This window comes from Seriola dumerili, unplaced genomic scaffold (assembly GCF_002260705.1).
Source record: "Seriola dumerili isolate Sdu_G_001 unplaced genomic scaffold, Sdu_1.0 BDQW01000155.1, whole genome shotgun sequence".
Classification (NCBI taxonomy): Eukaryota; Metazoa; Chordata; class Actinopteri; order Carangiformes; family Carangidae; genus Seriola; species Seriola dumerili.
This window is the reverse complement of record NW_019174410.1, coordinates 2,153,399-2,174,531: the sequence shown is the minus strand read 5'-3', so window position 1 is coordinate 2,174,531 and position 21,133 is coordinate 2,153,399. Positions and strand designations below refer to the sequence as shown.

At 43.1% G+C, this 21,133-nt stretch overlaps 3 protein-coding genes across 5 annotated transcripts in view; 2 read left to right on the top strand and 1 right to left on the bottom strand.

The window, feature by feature from the left end:
- The window catches only part of slc9a7 (solute carrier family 9 member A7), a 28,875-nt gene extending 24,710 nt beyond the window's left edge, over window positions 1-4,165 (top strand). The window contains exon 16 of the mRNA XM_022751474.1: window positions 366-4,165. Coding sequence (XP_022607195.1) covers window positions 366-629 — 264 coding nt within the window. The 3' untranslated portion in view covers window positions 630-4,165. The remainder of the gene's footprint in view (window positions 1-365) is intronic.
- A 560-nt stretch (window positions 4,166-4,725) lies between these two features.
- chst7 (carbohydrate sulfotransferase 7) lies at window positions 4,726-9,739 on the bottom strand. The gene is made up of 2 exons (XM_022751380.1): window positions 7,986-9,739; window positions 4,726-6,322 (listed from the first exon to the last, which is right to left on the bottom strand). The coding sequence occupies exon 1, from the start codon at window positions 9,283-9,285 to the stop codon at window positions 8,017-8,019; it is 1,269 nt and encodes a 422-aa protein (XP_022607101.1). The 5' UTR covers window positions 9,286-9,739; the 3' UTR covers window positions 4,726-6,322; window positions 7,986-8,016.
- Window positions 9,740-9,897: 158 nt separating this feature from the next.
- Window positions 9,898-19,971, top strand: tubgcp5 (tubulin gamma complex associated protein 5). 3 transcript variants are annotated; one of them, XM_022751517.1, is made up of 23 exons: window positions 9,898-10,227; window positions 10,333-10,386; window positions 11,039-11,147; window positions 11,296-11,392; window positions 11,492-11,571; window positions 11,676-11,811; window positions 11,970-12,087; window positions 13,019-13,108; window positions 13,341-13,434; window positions 13,523-13,775; window positions 14,800-15,002; window positions 15,098-15,213; window positions 15,292-15,560; window positions 15,675-15,873; window positions 16,195-16,383; window positions 16,470-16,652; window positions 16,772-16,856; window positions 16,941-17,061; window positions 17,454-17,605; window positions 18,079-18,204; window positions 19,122-19,210; window positions 19,409-19,509; window positions 19,615-19,971. In XM_022751517.1, the coding sequence occupies exons 1-23, from the start codon at window positions 10,094-10,096 to the stop codon at window positions 19,659-19,661; spliced, it is 3,045 nt and encodes a 1,014-aa protein (XP_022607238.1). In that variant the 5' UTR covers window positions 9,898-10,093; the 3' UTR covers window positions 19,662-19,971. The 3 variants fall into 3 exon arrangements, 2 of the variants coding, with proteins under 2 accessions (XP_022607238.1, XP_022607240.1); XR_002665304.1 differs by lacking the exons at window positions 19,122-19,210; window positions 19,409-19,509; window positions 19,615-19,971 and having other exon boundaries at window positions 17,454-17,758; window positions 18,079-18,170; XM_022751519.1 differs by lacking the exons at window positions 17,454-17,605; window positions 19,122-19,210; window positions 19,409-19,509; window positions 19,615-19,971 and having other exon boundaries at window positions 18,079-18,200.
- Window positions 19,972-21,133: the final 1,162 nt, after the last annotated feature.

Here is a 21,133-nt window from a genome sequence, read left to right as displayed (position 1 = left end):
AGTAATCCTGTGGTGACCCGAAGTTAACTCATCCTGTTCTCCCCGGGGACATGGAAGGACTATTGATTGTCAGCCAGTCAATTAGAGCTGTGAGAACCTTATGCTGCAGTTCACTGTGGGCTCGGTCCGTGTGTCACTGTGCAGCCTGTGGCGTCGTGTGCTTTATGTTTCAGCTGCACTGTAATTCAGTTGCTGCAGTGCGGGCCATTAAGTGAAAGTCTCCTCCCTTCCCTACTGTAAATCCATAGTGTCCCTTCTGAGCCTCTGCACCGTTGATGTGTGTTCGTCCGTTCACTCCACACGTACCCGCACTGTATGTAACCCCCCACCCCCCCCCTCATGTTCCACTGTGGATGTGTTTTCAGAACCACGAGCAGCTGAGGGACCACGACTCTGACTTCATCCGTAACGACAGCGACCTGACCTACACGTTCGGTGACACTGCCATCACAGCCAACGGTGCGTCCGGCGGCGGGGGGGATGGTGCCGGGGGCTCAGGCTGGAGCGCCAATGGAAAAAGGAGCGGCAGCACCTCAGAGGAGGCGCTGGAGCGTGAGCTGGACTCCCGTGAGCAGGAGCTGCTGAGCCGTGGCACGCGCCTGGTTTTCCCCATTGAGGATCATGTCTGACCCTCCCTTCCTCCCCCTCCTGCGCCTCTTCCTCCCTGACCTGACCCCCAGACCGCATCGCCCCCAGCTCTCTCCACATCCTGCGGGCAGAGCGTCCAGTCCTCCAGAGATAAGACAAAGTGGAGATACGGGAGTAGACAAGAGGGGAGGGCTCAGAGTGACTGAGCCCCCTCCAGGCCTGGGAGCAGAGCTCAAGGATCATTTCATCCTCATTACAGGGAGTTTATTCTCCAGGAGACGTGTGTCCTCAAGAGCGTCAGAAGAGAAATTCTCAGTGCTGTTATACTGTGATTCAGTTTCCTGAACAGGAGGGAAACCATTATGCAGGATGTGGGGATGAAATATCCTCAATCAAGATTGAATCTGCACTTTTAAACATGTGACATTTTGTGTGTTCAGTGGAAAAGAGGTAGAAAAGTGAACGATCGCCCGGCAGCGCTCTCCTCTCATATGATCTCACAGGTTTCTCATCACAGCACATCAGAAAATGCTAAGTGGCTTCCTGTAGCCACAACCCCATTTAGATGCTGCAAAGAGGCTCCGCAAACCAAAAGTTCATAACGAGTTCTCCGGTAAATGCGTTCCACTGATCCCATGTAATGTTTGGTGTGTGTGTGTGTGTGTGTGTGTGTGAAGATTACCTTTGTTTCACACAGAAGCGTCTGTGTGGAGGACGTGACATGTGAACAGACTGGAGACTGCGTTGCCTTCTCAGCCACCGCAGCCCGTCATGGGTGAAGTAACAGGAATGGAGAATGCGAGCGTGTAAATAGTCACAATGATGAGCTTTGTTCCTTTTTGGAGGCACTGCTCCTTTCAGTGGATGACCTCCCATGACTGTTACAGACAGCATCTGTGTGTCTTGTCTTTGAGTTGGCCTGGATCTATTTCTTTGTTTTAAAGTAGTCGACTGGTTGTCGCAACAATGACATGAACAAGGAATGGGAGTGTTTCAACGCTAATTACATTGTGTCTTATGAAACAATGCTGATTTCCCAGAACTTAAAAAATAAACTGACATGAGATATATGCTCTAATACAGTTGGAGAGCAATTTCAACAAGATAAAATAAAGGACAGGTTTTCATCATAATTTTGAATCCTTTAAAAAAAAAAGAAAAGAAAAAAAAGATTTTGTGTACTGATTTTTAAAACATTAAAAAGACCAGATGCATCCAGTAAAGTAGGGCTGCAAATTATTTTCATTGACAATTAATCTGATGATGATTTTTGTGATTAGTCAAGTTTATAAAAATCAAAAAATAGTGAATAATGTCTATGACAGAGATTAAAGTGGCATCTTTTCTTACCTGCAGTCCAAACCCCCAAAAATATTCAGTTGACCATCATATGTGAAAAAAACCAGCAGCGAAGTCTCACACTGGAGAAGCTGGAACCAGTGAATGTTTTTACTTTTTTCTTCTTTTTTTTTAAATCATTAATTTTAATTAATTTCAATGAATCGACTTGAATCATTTCAGCTTTGCACTTAAGCCAACTTCAGTAAGTGATATGATGACATCATGCTCGCACAGGTCACACTGAGTCGATGCAGGAGCCGCGCCGACAGCAAACCGGTTCTTCAAACTCTGAACAAGGTTTCACCTGTCAACTTTATACTCAATAAGTGTTCAGATGCCAAACACCGACAACCACAGATTAGCAGAAGATGTGCTTGCAAAATAATTTCACCCTTTACCTTCATCAGCAGTATGTATACTCATAAACAATGGTGTCTGTGGGCTGTTTCCGCCATAAATATATTAACCTCAAATGTTGTTGAAAATGTGAGCACGTAAACAGAACGATGAGGTGAGATAGTCTCATAAATCACTGAAGTCAAGTGTAATTTATGTTTTTGTAAACCTCATGTCTCACTTGTTGTTCCTGGGTTTACAGTTAAATATATTAACATACATAAATTCCTAATTTGTGTTGTCCTATTATTGTTTCAAGGTTTGGTTTTTCTTTTCTTTTCCACATTTGTCAGGATACATCTTTATTTTGTTATAAGATCACGTCGGTAGACAGATGCAATACGTAAACTTGAATGTATTTTGGAAATACGCTTCATAAGCTTTAAATTTCCTTCAAACAAGATTGTTTTCTGGTGGATAGATGAGAAACTTGATGCCACTTTACTATCTGTCCATTAAACATGAGGATACAACCAGTACCTGGTTAGCTTAGCTTAGCTTAGCACAAAGACTGAAAAGATATTCAAACTGAGCCAGGCTAGCTGTTTCTCCTTGTTTCTAGTCTTTATGCTAAGCTAAGCTAAGCTAAGCAGCTGCTGTCTCTAGTTTCATATTCGCTGCAGACATGAGAGTGCTGTCAGTCTTCTCATCTAGCTGCCACAAAGTCAATGAGCGTGTTTCCCAAAATGTGAAAGGATTTCTTTAAACTGGTGCAGCTCTATCGCTGCACATACACACTGGTGATATAGAAACTTCCCCTAAGATTTAATTACACTTCACCTGAACATCCATTTTCTTAAACTGTAGTCCACTAAAATCACGAACCTCCTGGAGTTATTGTTGTGATATCAAACATTTAGATAGACCCTGGTGTTTACATCAAATATAGGATACAGTGTGACATCATTCTACCTGTAACCACCTCCACTCAATGGTTTTAAATTGGAAAAGTGGTGTAACGCTGCAGCATGCAAGTCCCTGATAACATGCAGTGGCTTTGGGTTTCCGGATTTCATTTGCTGCAGCAGACCACTGAACCGTGTTTGACCTACAGGTTGATTTGCATCAACTGCACATGATCAATAGATTTGTTTAACTATTTATACTACATCGGTTACTCTTCGTTGACCCTCTGACCACATTTCCTCTGTGTGCAGTTGACATTTTGCAGGTCAGAGCGGGACCCAGCACCTTTTTTTTTTTTTTAGGCAGGTGGAGCGGCTGGTTGAACCCGCCACCCTCCATGGGAGTAGGAGGAAGGTTTTTTCCACTCTGTCGCATTTTGGTGTTCCCCCTTTTACCAAGTCTAGACATTTGATCTGCTCCCTGTTTTAAATTCACCGCACAGCACGTGTCGCCTTTTGTTTTTCTCGTCCGACTGCACACGGCGGCGGCTGCTGCATATATGTATGAGTACACAGGGGCAGGTGTGAAAAGCGCGATTGTGCAAGTTGGAAGCCCCACATAAGTTTCACAGCTCACCGGGGACCTCCAGGAGGAAGTGAATCTAGTTACGCAAGCCGTTGCCGAGCTTTATGTGCACTGTGGGTCATTTTAAACTTAGCTGGAGAGAGAAGTAATGTGAAGCTGCGCTCAGCTCGTCTCTATTAAAGGCACTAAAATAATCACTTGTTTGCCACCTTGTCACAACAAACCGCTGGTGTTAGACTTGGACTCATCCCATCTCCTCTGTGGTCTATGGGCGGGTCACACAGCCTCCTCTGTGTACAGCATAAACCTGCAGCAGATGTTATAGTGTCTCTGAAAGTAAAAGACAGACAAAACTGATTTATTTCCTGCTGTGTTGACTCGCATAAGAAAAAAAAAAAAAAAAAGGGACTCACGTTTGTTGACATGTCCAGGACAAAGTGACTGGAGAGGTTTGCTTTGAGACGTGGGAGCACTTTATGGACAACAACACAGACGACTGGAGTGACGGCTGCAGGCAAATAAATGAGCAGAGTTTGACACTTTACCTCGAGCAGAGGACACTCTTATATAACCTTCATGTGCACCCTCTCTCTCTCTCTCTCTCTCTGTTGTGCTGTCAAACGTCTTGCTGGCTATATTTACATGCTCTCTGTACCTGACAAATATGAGATGTAGCTCAATTGTCAATATGTGGACCTGTTGTTTCTAGTAGCAGCTGGCTGCCAGGATCTCCCTGCCATGGTTTGCATGTCAACATGTTAATTAAAAACTGTCGAATAATGAGCCACCCAGTGTAGTTTGTTTCAGTCTGTCAAAGGAAGTGGTCTACATCTTCATTTCTTCCGTGCCCTTTCTGCTTACCTGTCAACACCATCAACAGTTTCCTGGATTTTTATAAACTTTGAATACAATCACATGATGAATAAGCTTTTCCTAAAAACATATCTATTTATTGATACTTCTGCTTCACGTCGCCTCCTGGTTTTAAGTCATAGGTCAAAGTGTGTAATTCTGTTACACTTCCTCAGTTATTAATATTTAAACAGACATAATATTTCAGCCAGTGTACAAAGTCCAAAATGCTTAATTATTTACCACTGATTGTACATTATTTAATTTTGAGGACATGTACAGTTAATGAGTTATAATGAGAAATATATTGCATTTAAGACTATGGAGATCCACTGCACATAAGCAAATGATTATGGTTCACATAATATATTTTGATGTATGGAGGCTCGGTCTAATCCAACTCCATTCAAATGACAAGATGCTCACATATGTACACTGATCACCTGTCAGCTCATTATGACGGTTTGTACAGTGGAGAAGTTCAACTGTAAATTGTAATGCAGGTGTGTCTTAAAGCCCCCGTTCACTTCCACTGGATCTCTAACTCCGCCAACACTTTAAAGATCATGTATTTTCATGCAAATCCTGCTCATCATCATCATCATCATCACCATCATCATCATCATCATCATCATCAATCTGAACAACAGACATGTACATTTTCTTCAGGAGACACTTCTCTAGTTTTTACTAACTCTTTATTGCAGTCAGTTTCAATGGTCTAAAAGTTATTTCCTTCTTTGACAAGAGAACTTCAGATATTCCACCCAGAACAATTATTACAGAACCAACTTCTAAAGTTGAACATGTGGATGCCGATAAGTATTTTACCCCTCCCCCAACACATCCTTTAACCAGAGGGATATCACAGCATTTTACACCATTTTCGAACAAAAACTATAAACAGTAAGAACGGCACCTAATATGAATCAGTACCGTCTGTTGTATTTGTGACAACCTTTTACATAATTCACTGGCAGAGGACAGAGGCAGCTCTCCAAGACACGTCCACGGGATATTCGAAGATTTCACACCCATGCGAGTGTTTTGTCAGTGGGGCGCTGCAGCTGTCCGGATTCCTGAGGGGCCGGGGGTGGAACAACAGTTCCTCAGTCGGACCTCTTTTCCAGTAAAAATACAGTACTTTCTTCTTCGAAAGCTCTACATTAGCACTGTTAGTGAGCCAATTGCAGTTAGGTATCAGTAATGCTCGAGATTGCTGCCACACTTAGTCATAGACTGGACGGATAAGGCGCGCAGGTGAGAGCGAACCTGACGCTGCCACCCTGGATCTTGGCAGTCGTCTCCAGAGAAAGACCCATCTTGGGCTTTTTCTGGCCCGCGCCTGCAGGGGATTTGAGGAGGGATTAGTGCTACTAAAAGGACAGAGGGATGGAGGCTGGCCAGTGTGACGGCAGAACAAAACAGCCCCATCTCTCTCTTCTGGTTTATTTCCCCTCCCCGCATTCTTTCTATTTGCACAGACCCTTTTTGGTGTTATCCAGGTAACACTGTAAAAAATAAGCTGCCATCTTCCTGTTTCAGATTCATCTGTCTGTGATTGGCTGCTCTTTCCACTTGGATTTTCTCCAGTTCATCGACCCGGCTGAAGGAAAACAAGCCCAGAGTTGTGCTTGCGAGCTCCCAGTGGACCACATTCCAGCTGCTTGTGTTGTTATTCCACCTTTTGCCCTCAGCCCTGGATACCAGGCCCCTGGAAGAGGAAAACAATCAGCTGATAATTAAAATAAAGCCCTCAAGTTATGACACAGCTGTACAGTGAAACAGATACACGGCATGAAGACTACACACACATTCAGCAGGATTACTGTATGGATCCTCTGACAATAACTCTATCAGTACCAAAATCAGGGTGGAGGCAGTAAGACAAGGGGCACCCACCGCCTCCACCCTTGCGTCCGCTGCATGCTGACGGTTTGTAGGCAGCCCAGCTCTAAAGGGCCTTGCTTGTGAGAGCTGGCGGTGACAGGCTGGTGGTAACCCTGGGAGCTCTGTCCTGTCGTGGACAGCCGTATACAATGACCCCCTTCTCGACAGCACAGTCTGAGGCCCAGCTGCACTCGCTGCCAGCCCCCACACTATCCATGAGGGGACCCAGCATTGCCAGTCAGAAAACAATGACGCCTCTATTAAACAACAGATCGCTCACTCATTAAGGAGGGAGAAACATTTCTGACTATCTCACTCTGAATGCTACAAAAACCAGTTACAGTGGTGTCACTTGTGTTGAAAATAGCAGCGCTGTAATATCTAATCTGTCTGAAATGTTCAGCCCTTTGAGAAACCAAATACATGTTGTTCATTTAGCCTGAACACCAGGTTCCATCTCAAATTGTGATTGATTACCTTGTAGGAAAACTAAAAGAGAAACAACCACAACACTGTCACATATTTATAGGTTAGGAGCGTCTGGCTGAGCTGTTATCTCCAACACAAGAGTGGAGTTACTTATTATCTGAACAACACAGTTAACATATAATATGAGGCCAAAAAATGAAAAAAACAAAAAAAAAATCAAAATAGGGCTGAACGATTATCTTAAGTATTATCAAAATCACAATATGTAAAAAAAAAAAAAAGAAATCAAAAATAATAATTTCAACTGAAATCATGACTCATATCACAATTGCAATATCTGCCAAAATAATTGCAATATGTTTTTTTTTTTGCATATTGTTCAGCACTAAATGAAAAGTTGGATTTCATTAAGAAGGTAAACAAAGATAGATGATTTGACAAAGTTACTGTAAAGTCTCTATAAATATATTGTGTCTGATTTGTTTTTAAACAAAAAAACTGAACTTCTCTTAAAGTTAAAGAATAGATTCAAGTTTCCACATCTCATTAGTGTGAGTTGTGCGTTGGATCGTGGTGGCTTCCAAGAAAACATCACAGTGATGACTAGAAGTTGTGCTTTTTCTTTATGAAAAAACAAAAAACAAAACTGTTTTCCACCAGCATCTGAAAGCGAGAGCTGCCTACACATTCATCATCCTGCACAGTGACCGTCAAACAAGTCACCAACAATTAGTAAAACCTTTTTGAGTGAAGGGAACTTCCCTTTTAATTCATCAAATTAAAGCCTATATGTTGTTTGTGGCTACCATGTCAAACAAATACAAATGTGAGACTGCTGATATCCATATGCTCATATGCCTCTTTCAGATAATGGTCGAAGGTCACGGATATGTCAGAGAGCAGCAGTAAGACCTGGAGCCTGTGTCAGAGGGTTTCTGTTCAACCACCAACTTCCTGCACTGACAGAAGTGTATGTTTAAAAACATGAGTGATGCAGCTGCAGATATAAATCTTCACTCACTCTTGAATAACACCGCCTCTGAGTGAACTGAGCATACCTTTAACCCATCGATTCCTCATGCCACATCCTCATGTTGCTTTGTCCGGGCTGTTTTTCTGATAGCCCAGCTGCCTCATGACTTCACTGCAGTAGGCCTCCACCTGATTTATCTGCTCCACACTGAGCCGCTCCCTCCAGGCATATATAGCCTCTTTTGCATCCCTAGATGATATAAGGAAGGGCTTGTCAGATGAATACCCCTGTCCGTGCGTCATGTTCAGTGCAAACTTCTCCAGAGCAGGGGAGGTGGAGAGGTTGGAGAAGCGGTAGAGCCTCTGGAGCTCCTCCATGGGGTGGAGGACCAGGTCCTCGTAGCGGATGCGGAGGTAGTTCCTCCTCACCCATGGGGGCGCGTTCATCACCAGCATCATGTCACTGAGCCAGTTGTCACAGATAAGCTCCATGGCGCTGGAGACGTAGCTCTCAGCCCGGTTCACCCTGTTGCTCGGCACCAGCAGCCGCTTGTACTTGTCGGTCTGCTTCTTACTCCTGAGCACCTGGATGCTCTCCTTCACCAGGGCCTGCTTGGACTTCAAGCGCGAGTTGTGCACGGCCCTCGGGTCTCTGAAGAGCTGGATAATCTGGAGGTTGATCGCAGGGTCTTTCATCAAAGGAACCAGCGTGCTCAGGTCCAAGACGCGGACTCCTTTGATCACCATCACTGGGTACTTTTTGCACTCCCTCTCCAGCTCCCTGATGTCCCTCTTTTGGCACTTTGCGCACTGGTCCTCCTTCACCAGCCCGATATCGTGCCGCTTGTGCGCACCACACAGCGGCTCTGAACATATCACCTTGTTCATTTTCCAGCCGAATATGAACGAGGTGGTGATGTTTTGCGTGCCGGCGTAAAGTTTGAGGACGGAGAAGTCGCAGCGGTACAGGGCGTTCATCATGTCCCGCACTGCGCCCTGGAGACTGGCCGCATCCCCCGGGTACAGAGCCTGCCATATGTGCCACATCGGCTCGTACAGGTAAAAAACATCGGGGTGCTGGTTGAACAGCTCCCCCAAGAACGAGGAGCCAGTCCTCCAGGTGGCATGCAGGTAGATGTTCATCCGTGACTGGCTCCTGTTGACGGCGTACTCCGTCGTGTCGCTGCCGTTGAGTCTGTAACCGTTATCCCACAGCAGCGCCACCGTGTTCTCCAAATCTGGGCATCTGGGCTGTTGCTGCGGCAGTCCATGCTTCCCGCGTTGATAGGATTTATCCCCGTAATCTAACACGTACGGGATTAGCAGAAGTAAACCTGAATATGCCAGTATCAAAATCAAGTATTTCTTATGTAGCCTCCTCTTCATTTCCTTTCGGCGGGAGGGGGCGGCTAGCTTCTTCTCTGATGGTCAGCACAGCGCTTTGTGGAGCGCCGAGGTCTCTACAGTAAAGTTATGTGAATGCTCGAGAACTGGGAGTGTGTGCGGGGGATTAGCCCCGCCCCATTAAAGACAAAATAACCAGATTATTTCTCCTTCCTGTCCGTATGTACGTACGCAGTCGTTCAGAGCGGCTCGGTGAAATAAAATTTACAAAATGGTTCCAGCGGGGATAATTGTTGTCAATGTCCCTGTAAAACCGCCATAAAATTACGTGGGATGCCGCGCGAGTGGGCACCAAGTTAAATTGGGAATACCGAAGAGCCTTGAAGGGAAGAGGTTTCAACGGCTACCGTCCATCGTAACACCTCTGTACTGCAGTGAATTATGGGAGATTCCTGTGAAATTAGTGCTCCCTTTGAATTGCGAATTAGTCGTTATTGTATTCTTTTCGCTAGAAAATGAACTTTTTCGCGCTACAAATTCACACTTTCAAATATTAGCTTTTCGATTATGATGAAAACAGACCAACGATTTTTTTAATATTCTGGTTTCGCGCATGCGCACACTTCCTCGTTTGTTGTCAGGCGAGCACTGCGCGGTTCTGGTGGAATCAATGGAGGAACGACTGAAATTTTTTTTGGCTTTGCAACAAATGGCGTATTTAACACATTCTTGCTTGTGCTAGCCACTTAGCCTGCAGAGTTACCAGTCCAGCAGCAAGCCTGACAGATAGCTAGCTAACACCAGTGGATGCTTGTAACATCAAGCTAACCGCAGCACTGTCGACAGCAACATGACACACTGGAGCATCTTCGAAAAGGAGACAGAGAAAGAAACGAAGAAGTTGATCAGATGTATCAGCGGGGTCGAGGATGAGGAGGACCAGAATTTTCAGCTGGCACTGAAATTCGCTTCGTCAAATTTTAAGTGAGTTAGCCGTGGACAGGATGGATGCTAGCTTGTGAACTGCTAACATGTAAGCAAACGTTAGCTACAAGCGGCGAGTATAGTAATAGTCTGGTTTGTTGACAGGTTCCATCGTTACCTGGATGTGGACAGCCATAAAGTCCAACGCAGTATAAGCGGGTGAGTGTTGCCTGTGGTATTATTGCTCCTGCAGTGTCTTTTGCCTTTGCGGGGGCGTACCAATTATTTTATATTTTAAGAGGACTATGGGAGTATCCACCTAGAAAGTGTCTAGTTTTCTTTAGCATTTGGATGCTGTAAGAACTTATGTTTCACACATGCTTAAGTGACAGAAACTTTGGCATTGGACCATACCATGGTAACATGAGTAAAAACTTTCATGGTGCATATTCCCCAAATTAATTTGTGTTTAACCGAAGCTAATTTTGGCCCAGGACCAAACACAGCCAGCAATGGACCTGCAGCTCTAACATAGTGTCAAAAGTTTTTTAGACTGAATCAGGAATCATCATCACAGCACAGACAATGCTCTGATGAAACTATCCTTCAGCACTGATGTTTCATGTAGATGCTCTTCCTCATGGTGGAACAGACCGGAGACAATTTTACTTCCAAAACATGCATCATACTTTTGCCAGTTTTAACACTGTTGTCATTTTGCACACTTATTCATAGATGACTGTTGATTTTTGGTTGTGAGGATTCAGTACCCAGATGCACACAGTGCAGAGGAGTGAGCGTGCTGATTCATCTTTATAGATGTACTGTACTAAATGATAAAGACTCTGAATGAATATCACATGTTTTCCAGAATCTACGAGAAGCTCATGGTCCACTCCGACTTGAGCAAAGCAGGAAGCTGGATGAGGCTGACTGAAGAGTTCCTTAACTCACCTTTACCTAATACTGATGGAACAAAGGTGTGGCACAGACATGGGCTGACAGAAAATTAACTCATGGGAGGAGGAGGAGGAGAGAGAGGGTTGATGCTCTGACATTGACATCAAGACAAATCCCCAATAGATTGTTTCCTTCATGGCTTCATGTTTCCCTCTTTTCTTTTTGCAGACTGATGTACACTACAGCATCCTGTCACTGCTGCTCTTCTTGTCCGACTCCCCCTCAAACACAAACTTTGTTGAGAGACCCAGGGTGAAGGAGGCCGGTGAGTCGATGTTTCACAGATACTTAATGTCACTTTTATATTGACTTAAAAATGCTACATGTCCATGTGAATCATGATCTCTCCAACTTGTCTGTGCAGAACCAGAGGACAACTTTGACTGGGGTAAATATCTGATGGAGGGCGAGGACATAGACATCGGACCATACCCGGATACTCCTGTGAGTAAATCATGACCAACCCTTTATGGACGTGAATTATCACAACGCCAGCACCGCACTATTTAGATGGTTTTTCATCTAAATCAGTCTTGACTGCTTTTCAGGAGTGGTCTGAAGAGGAGAGTGAGGATGATGACAGTCAGCAGCCAATCAGCAGGGAGGACTCTGGGATCCAGTTGGACAGAACCCCCCAGGAGGACCAGGACAACACCAACAAAACAGTTCCAGTCACATGGACAGGTGCAAACTTGTCACACAGTGAAATAACATAACAATTGTAAAATAGCTCATGGAAGCCTTGGTGATTATGGAATAATGTAAAAACGAGACGGGACCAAAACAAGCATCAACACTGAAGCTGTTTTTGAGTATAGAAATAATTCCAGTTTTTATTCCAGTGGGGGAGCCTGACGCCCGGGCCTGGCTTGAACAGCATGTGGTGACACCGTACTGGGTGGCTCACGCTCCTCGTTTTCCCCACAGCTTGCATTTACACTCCAACTTGCTCAATGTGTGGTAAGACTCCAAACTGTTCAAAATGCCTTTACTTTGTAATATAGTATCGATTCACTGATCTTTTTTTTTTTACCACTTATAACAGTGTAAGTATTTGTGCCAAATTTACTATGACTAGGTTTCAAGCATAAAGTCTTAATAGAAGAAGATTGTTAGATTTTAAGGATATAACAGTGTGTACATTATCATGAGGTTATATGTGCATGATTTAGCTTTTCCTGACTCTCCATAGTTACTGTTTCTTTGCAGAAGACTTGTGTTTTGTCTGGTACGACTGTATACAGCTCTGGTCTGTGTCTCCTCCCACACTGAGCATAGTTATTAAAGTTGGTTCAGTGTCCTCAAATCTGTGACACTCTTATTGGTAAAACCTCCACATGAGGCGGACGTACTTCTCCCACCTGTTTACTATGTTACTTTATTTAGTTACGCTCATAATGAAAAGACTTATTGCTAAAATATAAAAATATTTTCTAATAATATTGTGACTTTATCTTTACAAAATAGGACTTTATATTCTGGTCATTGTGAAATCATCTTTCTTTATTTGCTTGACTTCATGTTTGTTTGTTTTTTGCGAAACATCACCATCTTGTTTTCAAAGTGTCAAATTTATAAACTAGGCTTAAATGCTAGGCATAGTTTTTTAAAGCAATTATTCTTTGAGGTATGACAATGTTAAGATAATGAAGTGGTCAAAAAATAGCATGGTAATGTTTTTGCTAGCTTTGCTTTTTTATAAAATGATATTCTCCTAAGAATTCCATATATTCCATAATCATCTGGACTCGGAGTGATATGGTTTTTTAATAGGTTCATATCGGTAAAGACTGATATGATTAATGGCTGGTTGAAGTTGACTTTAGTGGATTTGTGAAGTTGAAATGTTTCAAAATGGTCAGATGTTAATGCGCAGCGTGTCTCCTCTCAGGGATCAGCACTTGTACAACACTGATCCATTGTATCTGCCAGAAGAAAAGGCCTTTGTCACAGAGACCCAAGTTATACGGGAAACACTGTGGTAAGATGTAACGATGCTCTGATGCGTGACTGTGTTAATCATACGAACTTGCAAAGAAATGCATCTCCTGCTTCCTCACAAGTAAAACCCTGTTTTATCTCGTAAATCTTAAAACATTCGAGTCCTCGTTGTGTCATACAGGAAATTCCTTGTCGTTTACAGGTTCAAATTGAGATAACTTATTTCTTAATATCACGTAGTTAAGCTGTGACATCTGGCTATCGTGTTGCAGGCTTCTGTCTGGTGTGAAGAAACACTTTATATTCCAGCACCATGATGGAAAAGTGTCAGTGAGGAATAACGTGGTGGTCACTCATCTAACTAGTGTAAGTTCAAAAATGACTTGTATTACACCTCAATAAACTCATCCTCTGTGAGCTGTAGGAAACAATTTTTTCGTCTTTTGTGCTACAGAACTGTCTGCGCTCCGTGCTGGAACATATCGCAGTGTACGGCCAAGCTGTGTTCAGGCTGCAGAGGTTCATAGACGAGGTGACCGGCTACAGCTCGGAGCCTTGCCCACCCAGCTCTGGTTCCTCCCACGGCTCCAAGAAGGGCTCTGAGCCTCCCTTCAGGACCTACCAGGCCTTTGTGTGGGCGCTCAACAAGTACTTCACCAGCTTCAAAAAGGAGCTGACCTCAATTGAGAGAGAGCTCATACGCAATGGCAAGTACAAGTGTGTTTAATGGGCTGAAATCGTCGGCTAAGTCCTGATAGAACTGTAACTATAACTCTGCCTGACACAAAGACAAGAGGCAGGGGGAAACGTCTAGCTCTGTCTGAAGTTCAAATAGATGCCTACCTCCATATCTGAAGCTCACTAATTAACACAGGCCCTGCTCAGACCTGCAGTAACATGCATCTTCAGTGATCCAATCACAAGTGGACAGCTCTAAGAACATCATTTCACACCTGGCTTTAAAATGTGTTGTCTCCAGTGACCACATGTGATTAGATCTGACTTCCTGCTTCATATGCAAATGAACAGGTTTGTGTTGCTGTTTTTAGTTAATCTGACAAGACTGTCAATTGACAATGTGCTTGTGTGTGTGAGCGACAGACAGCGGGGCACGGAGGAGCTGAGCGAATCATCGCTCTGCTCACAGCTCTACCCTGAAATAAGGTTTTAACCATGTAAATACTCAAATATTTTCCGTTCATCATGAAACTGTGTTGGGACTAATCAGACGTCAGTGGAGTTGGCGGTCCTTCAGTGTGACCCATTTGCGTTCACTCTGCTAAAGGAACGTGGACACCTGCGGTCTGAGTGATCGGATCTCAAATGCTTCCTCAATGCATCTTGTAAGAGCTGACCACTTGTGATCGGATCGCCTGAGACGGATGTTAATACGTCACAACACACCACTTTACTGCTGCTACAGCTGATGTGCACAGAGTTTTGTAGTTCCCCTGTCTGATGTATTACTATTCATTAAAGGATGCAGGATGATGTGTCACAGCTTGTTAAGATATGTGGTGTGCTGTGTAAAATAGTTTTTCCATGTGTGGCTGAACTTCCAGAACGTCCAAAAGTTTCCGATTGTCATATTGTATCTATGAAACCATAAAAAAATGTATTACAATTTACTGTATTGCTTTATATACAGTGTCCCTTAATGCTGAGTATTTGATCCATGAGTGGTTTGTTTATTAAGTCAGTTACTGTTTGATGAGTCCTGCTCTTTTACAGATGAGACGGTCACCCTGTCTGCAGTGCTGGAGCGACTCAGCCCTCACTTGGCGCAGATCAAAGTGCTGCACAAAGTCTTCTGTACCGGAGTCGCAGAAGTCCCCACTGAGACGCCAAATGTAGTGCGGGCGTCACACTTGCTCAACACGCTGTACAAAGCTATCATTGAGTACGACAGTGTCGGGGAAGCGTCGGAGCAAGCGGTGAGTGTGTCCTAAGCTCAGTGAACTCAACGCAGAACGCAGATTTCATGGATCTTAACAAAGAAACATTACTGTCTGTCATCTTTCCTTTCTAGGTGGCTCTATTGTTTTCTCTATGGACAGAGACCGTCAGACCATATTTGGAGATTGTGGATGAATGGATCGTCCATGGCAACCTGTTTGACCCTGCCAAAGAGTTCATCATCCAAAGGTATGAAACTGTTTGCAAGAATCCTCAAACATCTCCTCCAACATGACTTTCCAAACACTCACTCTTTTTCTTGTCCAGGAACAAAGACGTCCCAGTGAACCACAGGGACTTCTGGTACGCCACCTACACGCTGTACAGCGTGTCGGAGATGGTGGACAACGAGGAGAAGCTGAACGACGCAGCCAGCGGCAGCTCCGGAGGGGATCAGGGCTCCAGCAACAGGCAGCTCACCATGGTGTCCTTCCTCAAACCTGTCCTCAAGCAGATTATCATGGCGGGGAAATCCATGCAGCTGCTCAAAAATCTGGACTGTAAGGAGGATGAGCAGGCGGAGAGATCCTCCAGAGGTCAGCGTTTAATCTGCGAATGATGCTTTTCAGTGTCTGTGTTCTTAAACTGTTTTTCTAGTTTGGATTTGTTTCAGCATTTTTTTTCAACATTGTCAAAATTTTGCGTTGCAGATGCGGAGAGGAAAAGTTTATACACCTTGTTTTTAGAGTCAGTGCAGTCGCGCCTCTGCAGCCAAGAGAACTCTCCGACAGACACAGTGACTGAGCAACAAGTCACGAGGAGGAGTCTCATCAAGATGCATTCCATCATGGCTCAGCATCTGGAGATCGATGACGTCCATGATCCGCTGCTGGCCATCAACTTTGCCAGGTAAGCAGGAACAACATTAAAACGACAAGTGGCTCCACAGACGACGACACCAGCTCGTTCTGCTCAAAATAATAAAACTATGAAGCAAATTTAAAGCGGCGGGGCAGAGCAGGTGGTGAGTTTGTAATCCACAGCTGTTGTCCTCTCAAGAATAAAGCTTAGGCCTTCAATTTAGCCATCGTTACATTATGCCTTTTTGCAGCTGGTGGTTTTATCATCTCTCAGATGCTACTATCCAAACATAATTGAGTTTCAAAGGGATTATATTTTGTCGTCCCAGACCTGCAGGGTTAAAACAGTCTGGTCTTTGTTCGCCCCCAGGCTCTACTTGGAGCAGAGTGACTTCAACGAGCGTTTCTCTGGAGGGGATTTTATCGTGGACCGCTCCTCTCAGTCCGTCACCTGCCAGACATTTGAGCTCACCCTGCGCTCCTGCCTCTACCCCCACATCGAGAGGAGGTACATCGAGTGCTGCGGCAACCTGATGAAGACCCTGAAAAAAGACTACAAGTAAGCATCACTCTGTGTGAGCGAGGACTCTGAATCACTTCTTGTCACTGCATATGGAACATTAGAGTTTGCTGATGTCTCCGCAGGCTGCTGGAATACCTCCAAGCCATGAGGAACTACTTCCTGCTGGAAGCTGGAGACACCATGTACGACTTTTACACAGCCATCTTTGACAAGGTGCAGGAGAAGGAGAGCTGGCAGCAGCTGTCTTTTCTCAACGTGCAGCTACAGGAGGCAGTGGGACAGCGCTACCCAGAGGACAGTAGCAGGTACTGCATGCTTATATTAGTGAAGATTAACTGGAGATATGTTAATAATTAGGAGGATATCTTATTTTTATATTATTGAAAAGTCGGTGTGTTTTTCCTCATCATTTCATGTTTTATAGGTTGTCAATCTTCTTGGAGACTATTGATCCTTCCAGGAAAAAGCACCCGGTGAATAACCTGGAAGTGCTGACTCTCGGTTACAAGGTCAGCAGAGTGAATGTGTTTGCTTCGATTTTGTTAATGCTTTTTTTGAAACTGCCATGTTAACATTTACTTATTTCCACACAGGTTCCCTGGCCTGTTGACATTGTGATCAGCACTGAGTGTCAGAAGATTTACAATCAAGTGTTTCTCCTCCTGCTGCAGATCAAATGGGCCAAATACAGTTTAGACACTCTTCGATTCAATGGTAGGAGTTAGTTCAATCATTTTTCTTGCAAAATCGCCTCAAACGTGGCTGTTTCTGCTCCTTTAATGTGAAATCTTTCTTGTTTTTTCTGTTTCATATCATTGCAAACTGAATGTTTTGGGTTTTGGACTGGACCAAATCCATTAGTAAAGAAAATAACTAATTGATGAAACTAATTGTTAGTTGCAGCCCTACTTAGAATGGCACTTTAAATTGACATATATTATATTCTGTCCTTCAAAATAAAGGTTGTTTAATTGATATGTTTGAAAACAAATCAGTTTCAGTTTCTCAGTAAGTGGAGACTGTTGATTCTATAAAACACCTTTTTACCACGTTTTTGCCAACTGCAGTGATTTTTCTCGAACATGTGAAACGTGTCTTTCTCACAGAGTTCACCGCCATCAGTAAGAAACTGGAAGGAGCTCAGGCTGAGGAAGTAAAAGTCAAAGAGCCAATCAATCAGCAGATTCACCGAATGTGTCTGCTGAGGGTCAAACTGATGCACTTTGTCAACAGCCTTCACAACTACATCATGACCAGGGTGAGAGGAATCACGGAATAAACCTTTCTCACAGCAAACATGCGCAACACCAAGACCCTGAAACTGAAGCAGCTACATGGAATTGAACCGTCCGTCATCTGATCAGTTGCTCTACTGCTTTTCGCACTGAGACGTCAAATTTTGATACTGCAGGTAGAATGAGAGACTGTTGAAGAAGAAGAATCACCTTGGTGGTGCGTTTGAGAACGGTCTGATGTCTGTTGACCTGTCAAACGGCAACTTCGTTCAAGCAAGCAGTTACCAAATTTGTATTGTGCTATTCAGAAGTCTGTAAATTGACATAGCACATGGAAATGAATAGAAAACAATGGGAGGCTTGAAGGTAGAAAATCAACCCAAAAACATATGATATGTTTTGGAAAATAGTCGACAGTAAAGAATACAGTAGCTAATGAGCCAATTAATTTGAAACCACCGTGGTCTTTAATCTGTCTGTTCTCTTTTCTTGTCAGATTCTGCACAGCACAGGACTGGAGTTTCAGCATCAAGTACAGGAAGCTAAGGACCTGGACCAACTGATCAAGATCCATTACAGATATCTGGCAACTATCCATGACCGTTGCCTGCTGAGGGAGAAGGTAAACAGAACTCACAGGGAATATAGTTCACTGGGGATCTTATTAATTATACAACACTTAAGTGGTATTTGCCCCTCTGGACCAAAACACTGAATCTCTGTCGGCTCCAGTTTTCCTTGGCTGAAGCTGCACTCCGACCTCAGGCTACATCCACACTAATGTGTTTCAGTTTTGAAACGCATCACTTTTGCCGTGCGTCCACAATACTCCAGAGTTTTCAAGCTGCCTAAAACGGAGACTTTTGGAAACGCTGCTGCCCCTATTTTTGGTTTGAAAACTCAGGGGCTGCGTTTTAGTCTGGACGGGCAGAAATGGAGACTTTCAGAAATGATGATGATCACTTCTGATTGGGTCTCATTGCAACTATCACGACTTGTCATGACGTCCAGCGCTGAATGCAACGTGGATAAAGAATTACACGTGTTGCTGACCTTGTTGTCTTTGCTAGCAGCTGATCTGCAGTTCAGCTCTGCATTTTAACGCTACAACTGTCTTTGCTGTTTCTCGCTCGTAGTTTTTTCTGCAACTAACCACCTGCAGAGTAGACAATCTGCTTCCTGTTTTAAACCTGCACATGCCCAGTGTTCATTAATGGTCATGTGATATGAGTTCTCAGGTGTTAGTATGGACGGAGATTGTTTCTGATAAGATGCTAAAATGCTCGTCTGGACTGAGATTGTTTTCGTTTTTAAAACAGCGTTTTAAAATGAAAACGTGTTGGTGTGACGTAGCCTCACTGTGGAATTTCCCATTAGGGATCAATAATTTAATACTCATCTGTCATCCTATGAAATGTTTTTATCTTGTGATCACTTCATTATATTCCCTCTTCAGAATGACGCAGCTGGTGAGCTTCCTACAAGCATTTATGACAGTTCATGCATCTGCTGTTGTCTAATGCAGCTGTGTTTTCTCAGGTCAGTTTTGTGAAGGAGGCAATAATGAAGGTCCTCAATCTAGTCCTGATCTTCTCTGACCGATGGCAAGCTGGATTCGGAGCCTGGAAGTAAGAGCTCTCATACAGACCGGAGGGAAAAATAAAATCTAAGCTGTAATTTATAAAAATGCTACACAAACATTACGTTCTGTCTGTGGTCAATACATGTGTGGTGAGATGTTTAAACCTGACAAGGAGTTCACATACTAATGTATTTTCTTGACGAGCCTTTTGTATCTCACTGTCGTGTTTACGTCTTAATTACAGGATCGAATCTATTGATAAAATGGAGTCGGATTTCAAGAACTGTCACATGTTCCTTGTGACGATACTCAATAAGGCCGTGTGTCGCGGCTCCTTCCCTCACTGTAAGTAAACTGACTTCATACATTTTTTACTTTATACTTTTTATGTACACGCAGGAATAATTAACATGGAAGTAATCAGATTTTCTCTGTTTGCTTCTTGTGCAGTGGAGTCTCTTGCCCTCTCTCTGATGGCAGGATTTGAGCAGTGCTGAGGAACCATCCATGTTTCATTGTTTTGGCCTGATGGACTGAACACAGTTTGGTTCTGTCTCATTACTGTCTATTCTCTGACTGCTGTCATTGTTCATGATGATGTGCAACATATGAGGTCACAATGTGCTCCGACTGTTGGCGACAGACTTGGACTACATGCTGCGTGTCTTTTCAGGGCCATAGTCAAAACAAGCTACTTGTGAATATACATCAGCTTCTGTATTTAAAACATGTCAACTTTTGTAAAGTTTTTTTTTTTTTTTATGAGCTGTTATGTTGATTGTTAATGTGTAAATTAAGCACAACAAATCTTGCACAATGATGTAGGTATATGTTGTTATTCAACATAATGTTATATTGCTTTATAATAAAAGTTTATTAATAATCATATCGACAGTGTAATCAGCTTATTAATTCTACATTTTGCGGTTGATGCCTTTACTAAGAGTCTTTGTAAAGAAAGAACTGATAACACAGATGAATAGATTTGTGGAAGGTCTTGGGAATATGGGTGCAATTTTTGAGTTTTAGGGCAAGAGTATAGTTTATTTACATATTTAGTGGAATGAAATTTCAGTTGAATTGTGTTGCATATTGACGGTGGGCTTCGGTCAAACTGAGTATTGCATAGTGAGATACTTAAATAGTTATGGAAACTAACTAAAGACATAATTTCTGCCAAGTGAGTGAGTTGTATTTATTTACAATGTTCTGTTACTGGTGATAAAGCAGTATTAACAGTTTAATAAGTGTAGCGTGTGTGTTAGCTCTGGCCTGTAGCTGTGAAAGAGCCTAATGAAGTTGTTGACCCGTGGGGGAGCAGTCAGTGTCAGTGTGTGCTTTTATTCCCATAACCTACTGTGACCTACTGTGATTTAAAGGGTGTTTAAAAGTGATCTGTACAGTCATTGTTCCACTTGGACCTCATTGGGTAAAAGCACTCAATGACTTTTCAAAGTGGTAAATTGCAATGACTCATTGCATGAGCTGTAACGTTGCTATAGCTTAAATCAAACTGACAACCTCATAAATACAACACTGAATTTACTTGTTCCTTACAACAGTGCCTTCCTGTTTTTTTATTCACTAGGTATGGTATAAGAGGGAGATCAGACTTATCCTATTAGCCTGGTTTATCTTAAAGTTCAACAATGGCGGCAAAGAGTCTCAGTGGTTAGCGCTGTTGTCTCACAGTCAACAAGATGGCTCTGGGTCATCAGCTGTATGGTGTTTTGGAGTTATGCTGTGTGACCTTTAATAGAATAAGATTTTGGAAAGAAAAGGATACCAGAAAATTAAAATTTTCAGAAAAGTTTTGCGTACGAGTAAAACAAAAGATGGATAAGTGCGACTTAAACTTTTATTTAATTGATTTCATGTGACTGTGTTTTTATGTTTTTGTTTTTTTTTCCTTGTTTCATTTTTTTACTATGATTTTCTGAATATACTTATAGATTATTTTGTTCTCTAA

Excerpts from the sequence above, each read along its gene's own strand:
- tubgcp5 (XM_022751517.1), top strand. The coding sequence starts at position 10,094 with ATGACACACTGGAGCATCTTCGAAAAGGAGACAGAGAAAGAAACGAAG. Across the intron at positions 11,572-11,675 it reads GACCATACCCGGATACTCCT|GAGTGGTCTGAAGAGGAGAG; the intron begins GTGAGTAAATCA and ends ACTGCTTTTCAG. Across the intron at positions 13,435-13,522 it reads TGGTCACTCATCTAACTAGT|AACTGTCTGCGCTCCGTGCT; the intron begins GTAAGTTCAAAA and ends TTTGTGCTACAG.
- chst7 (XM_022751380.1), bottom strand. The coding sequence starts at position 9,285 with ATGAAGAGGAGGCTACATAAGAAATACTTGATTTTGATACTGGCATAT.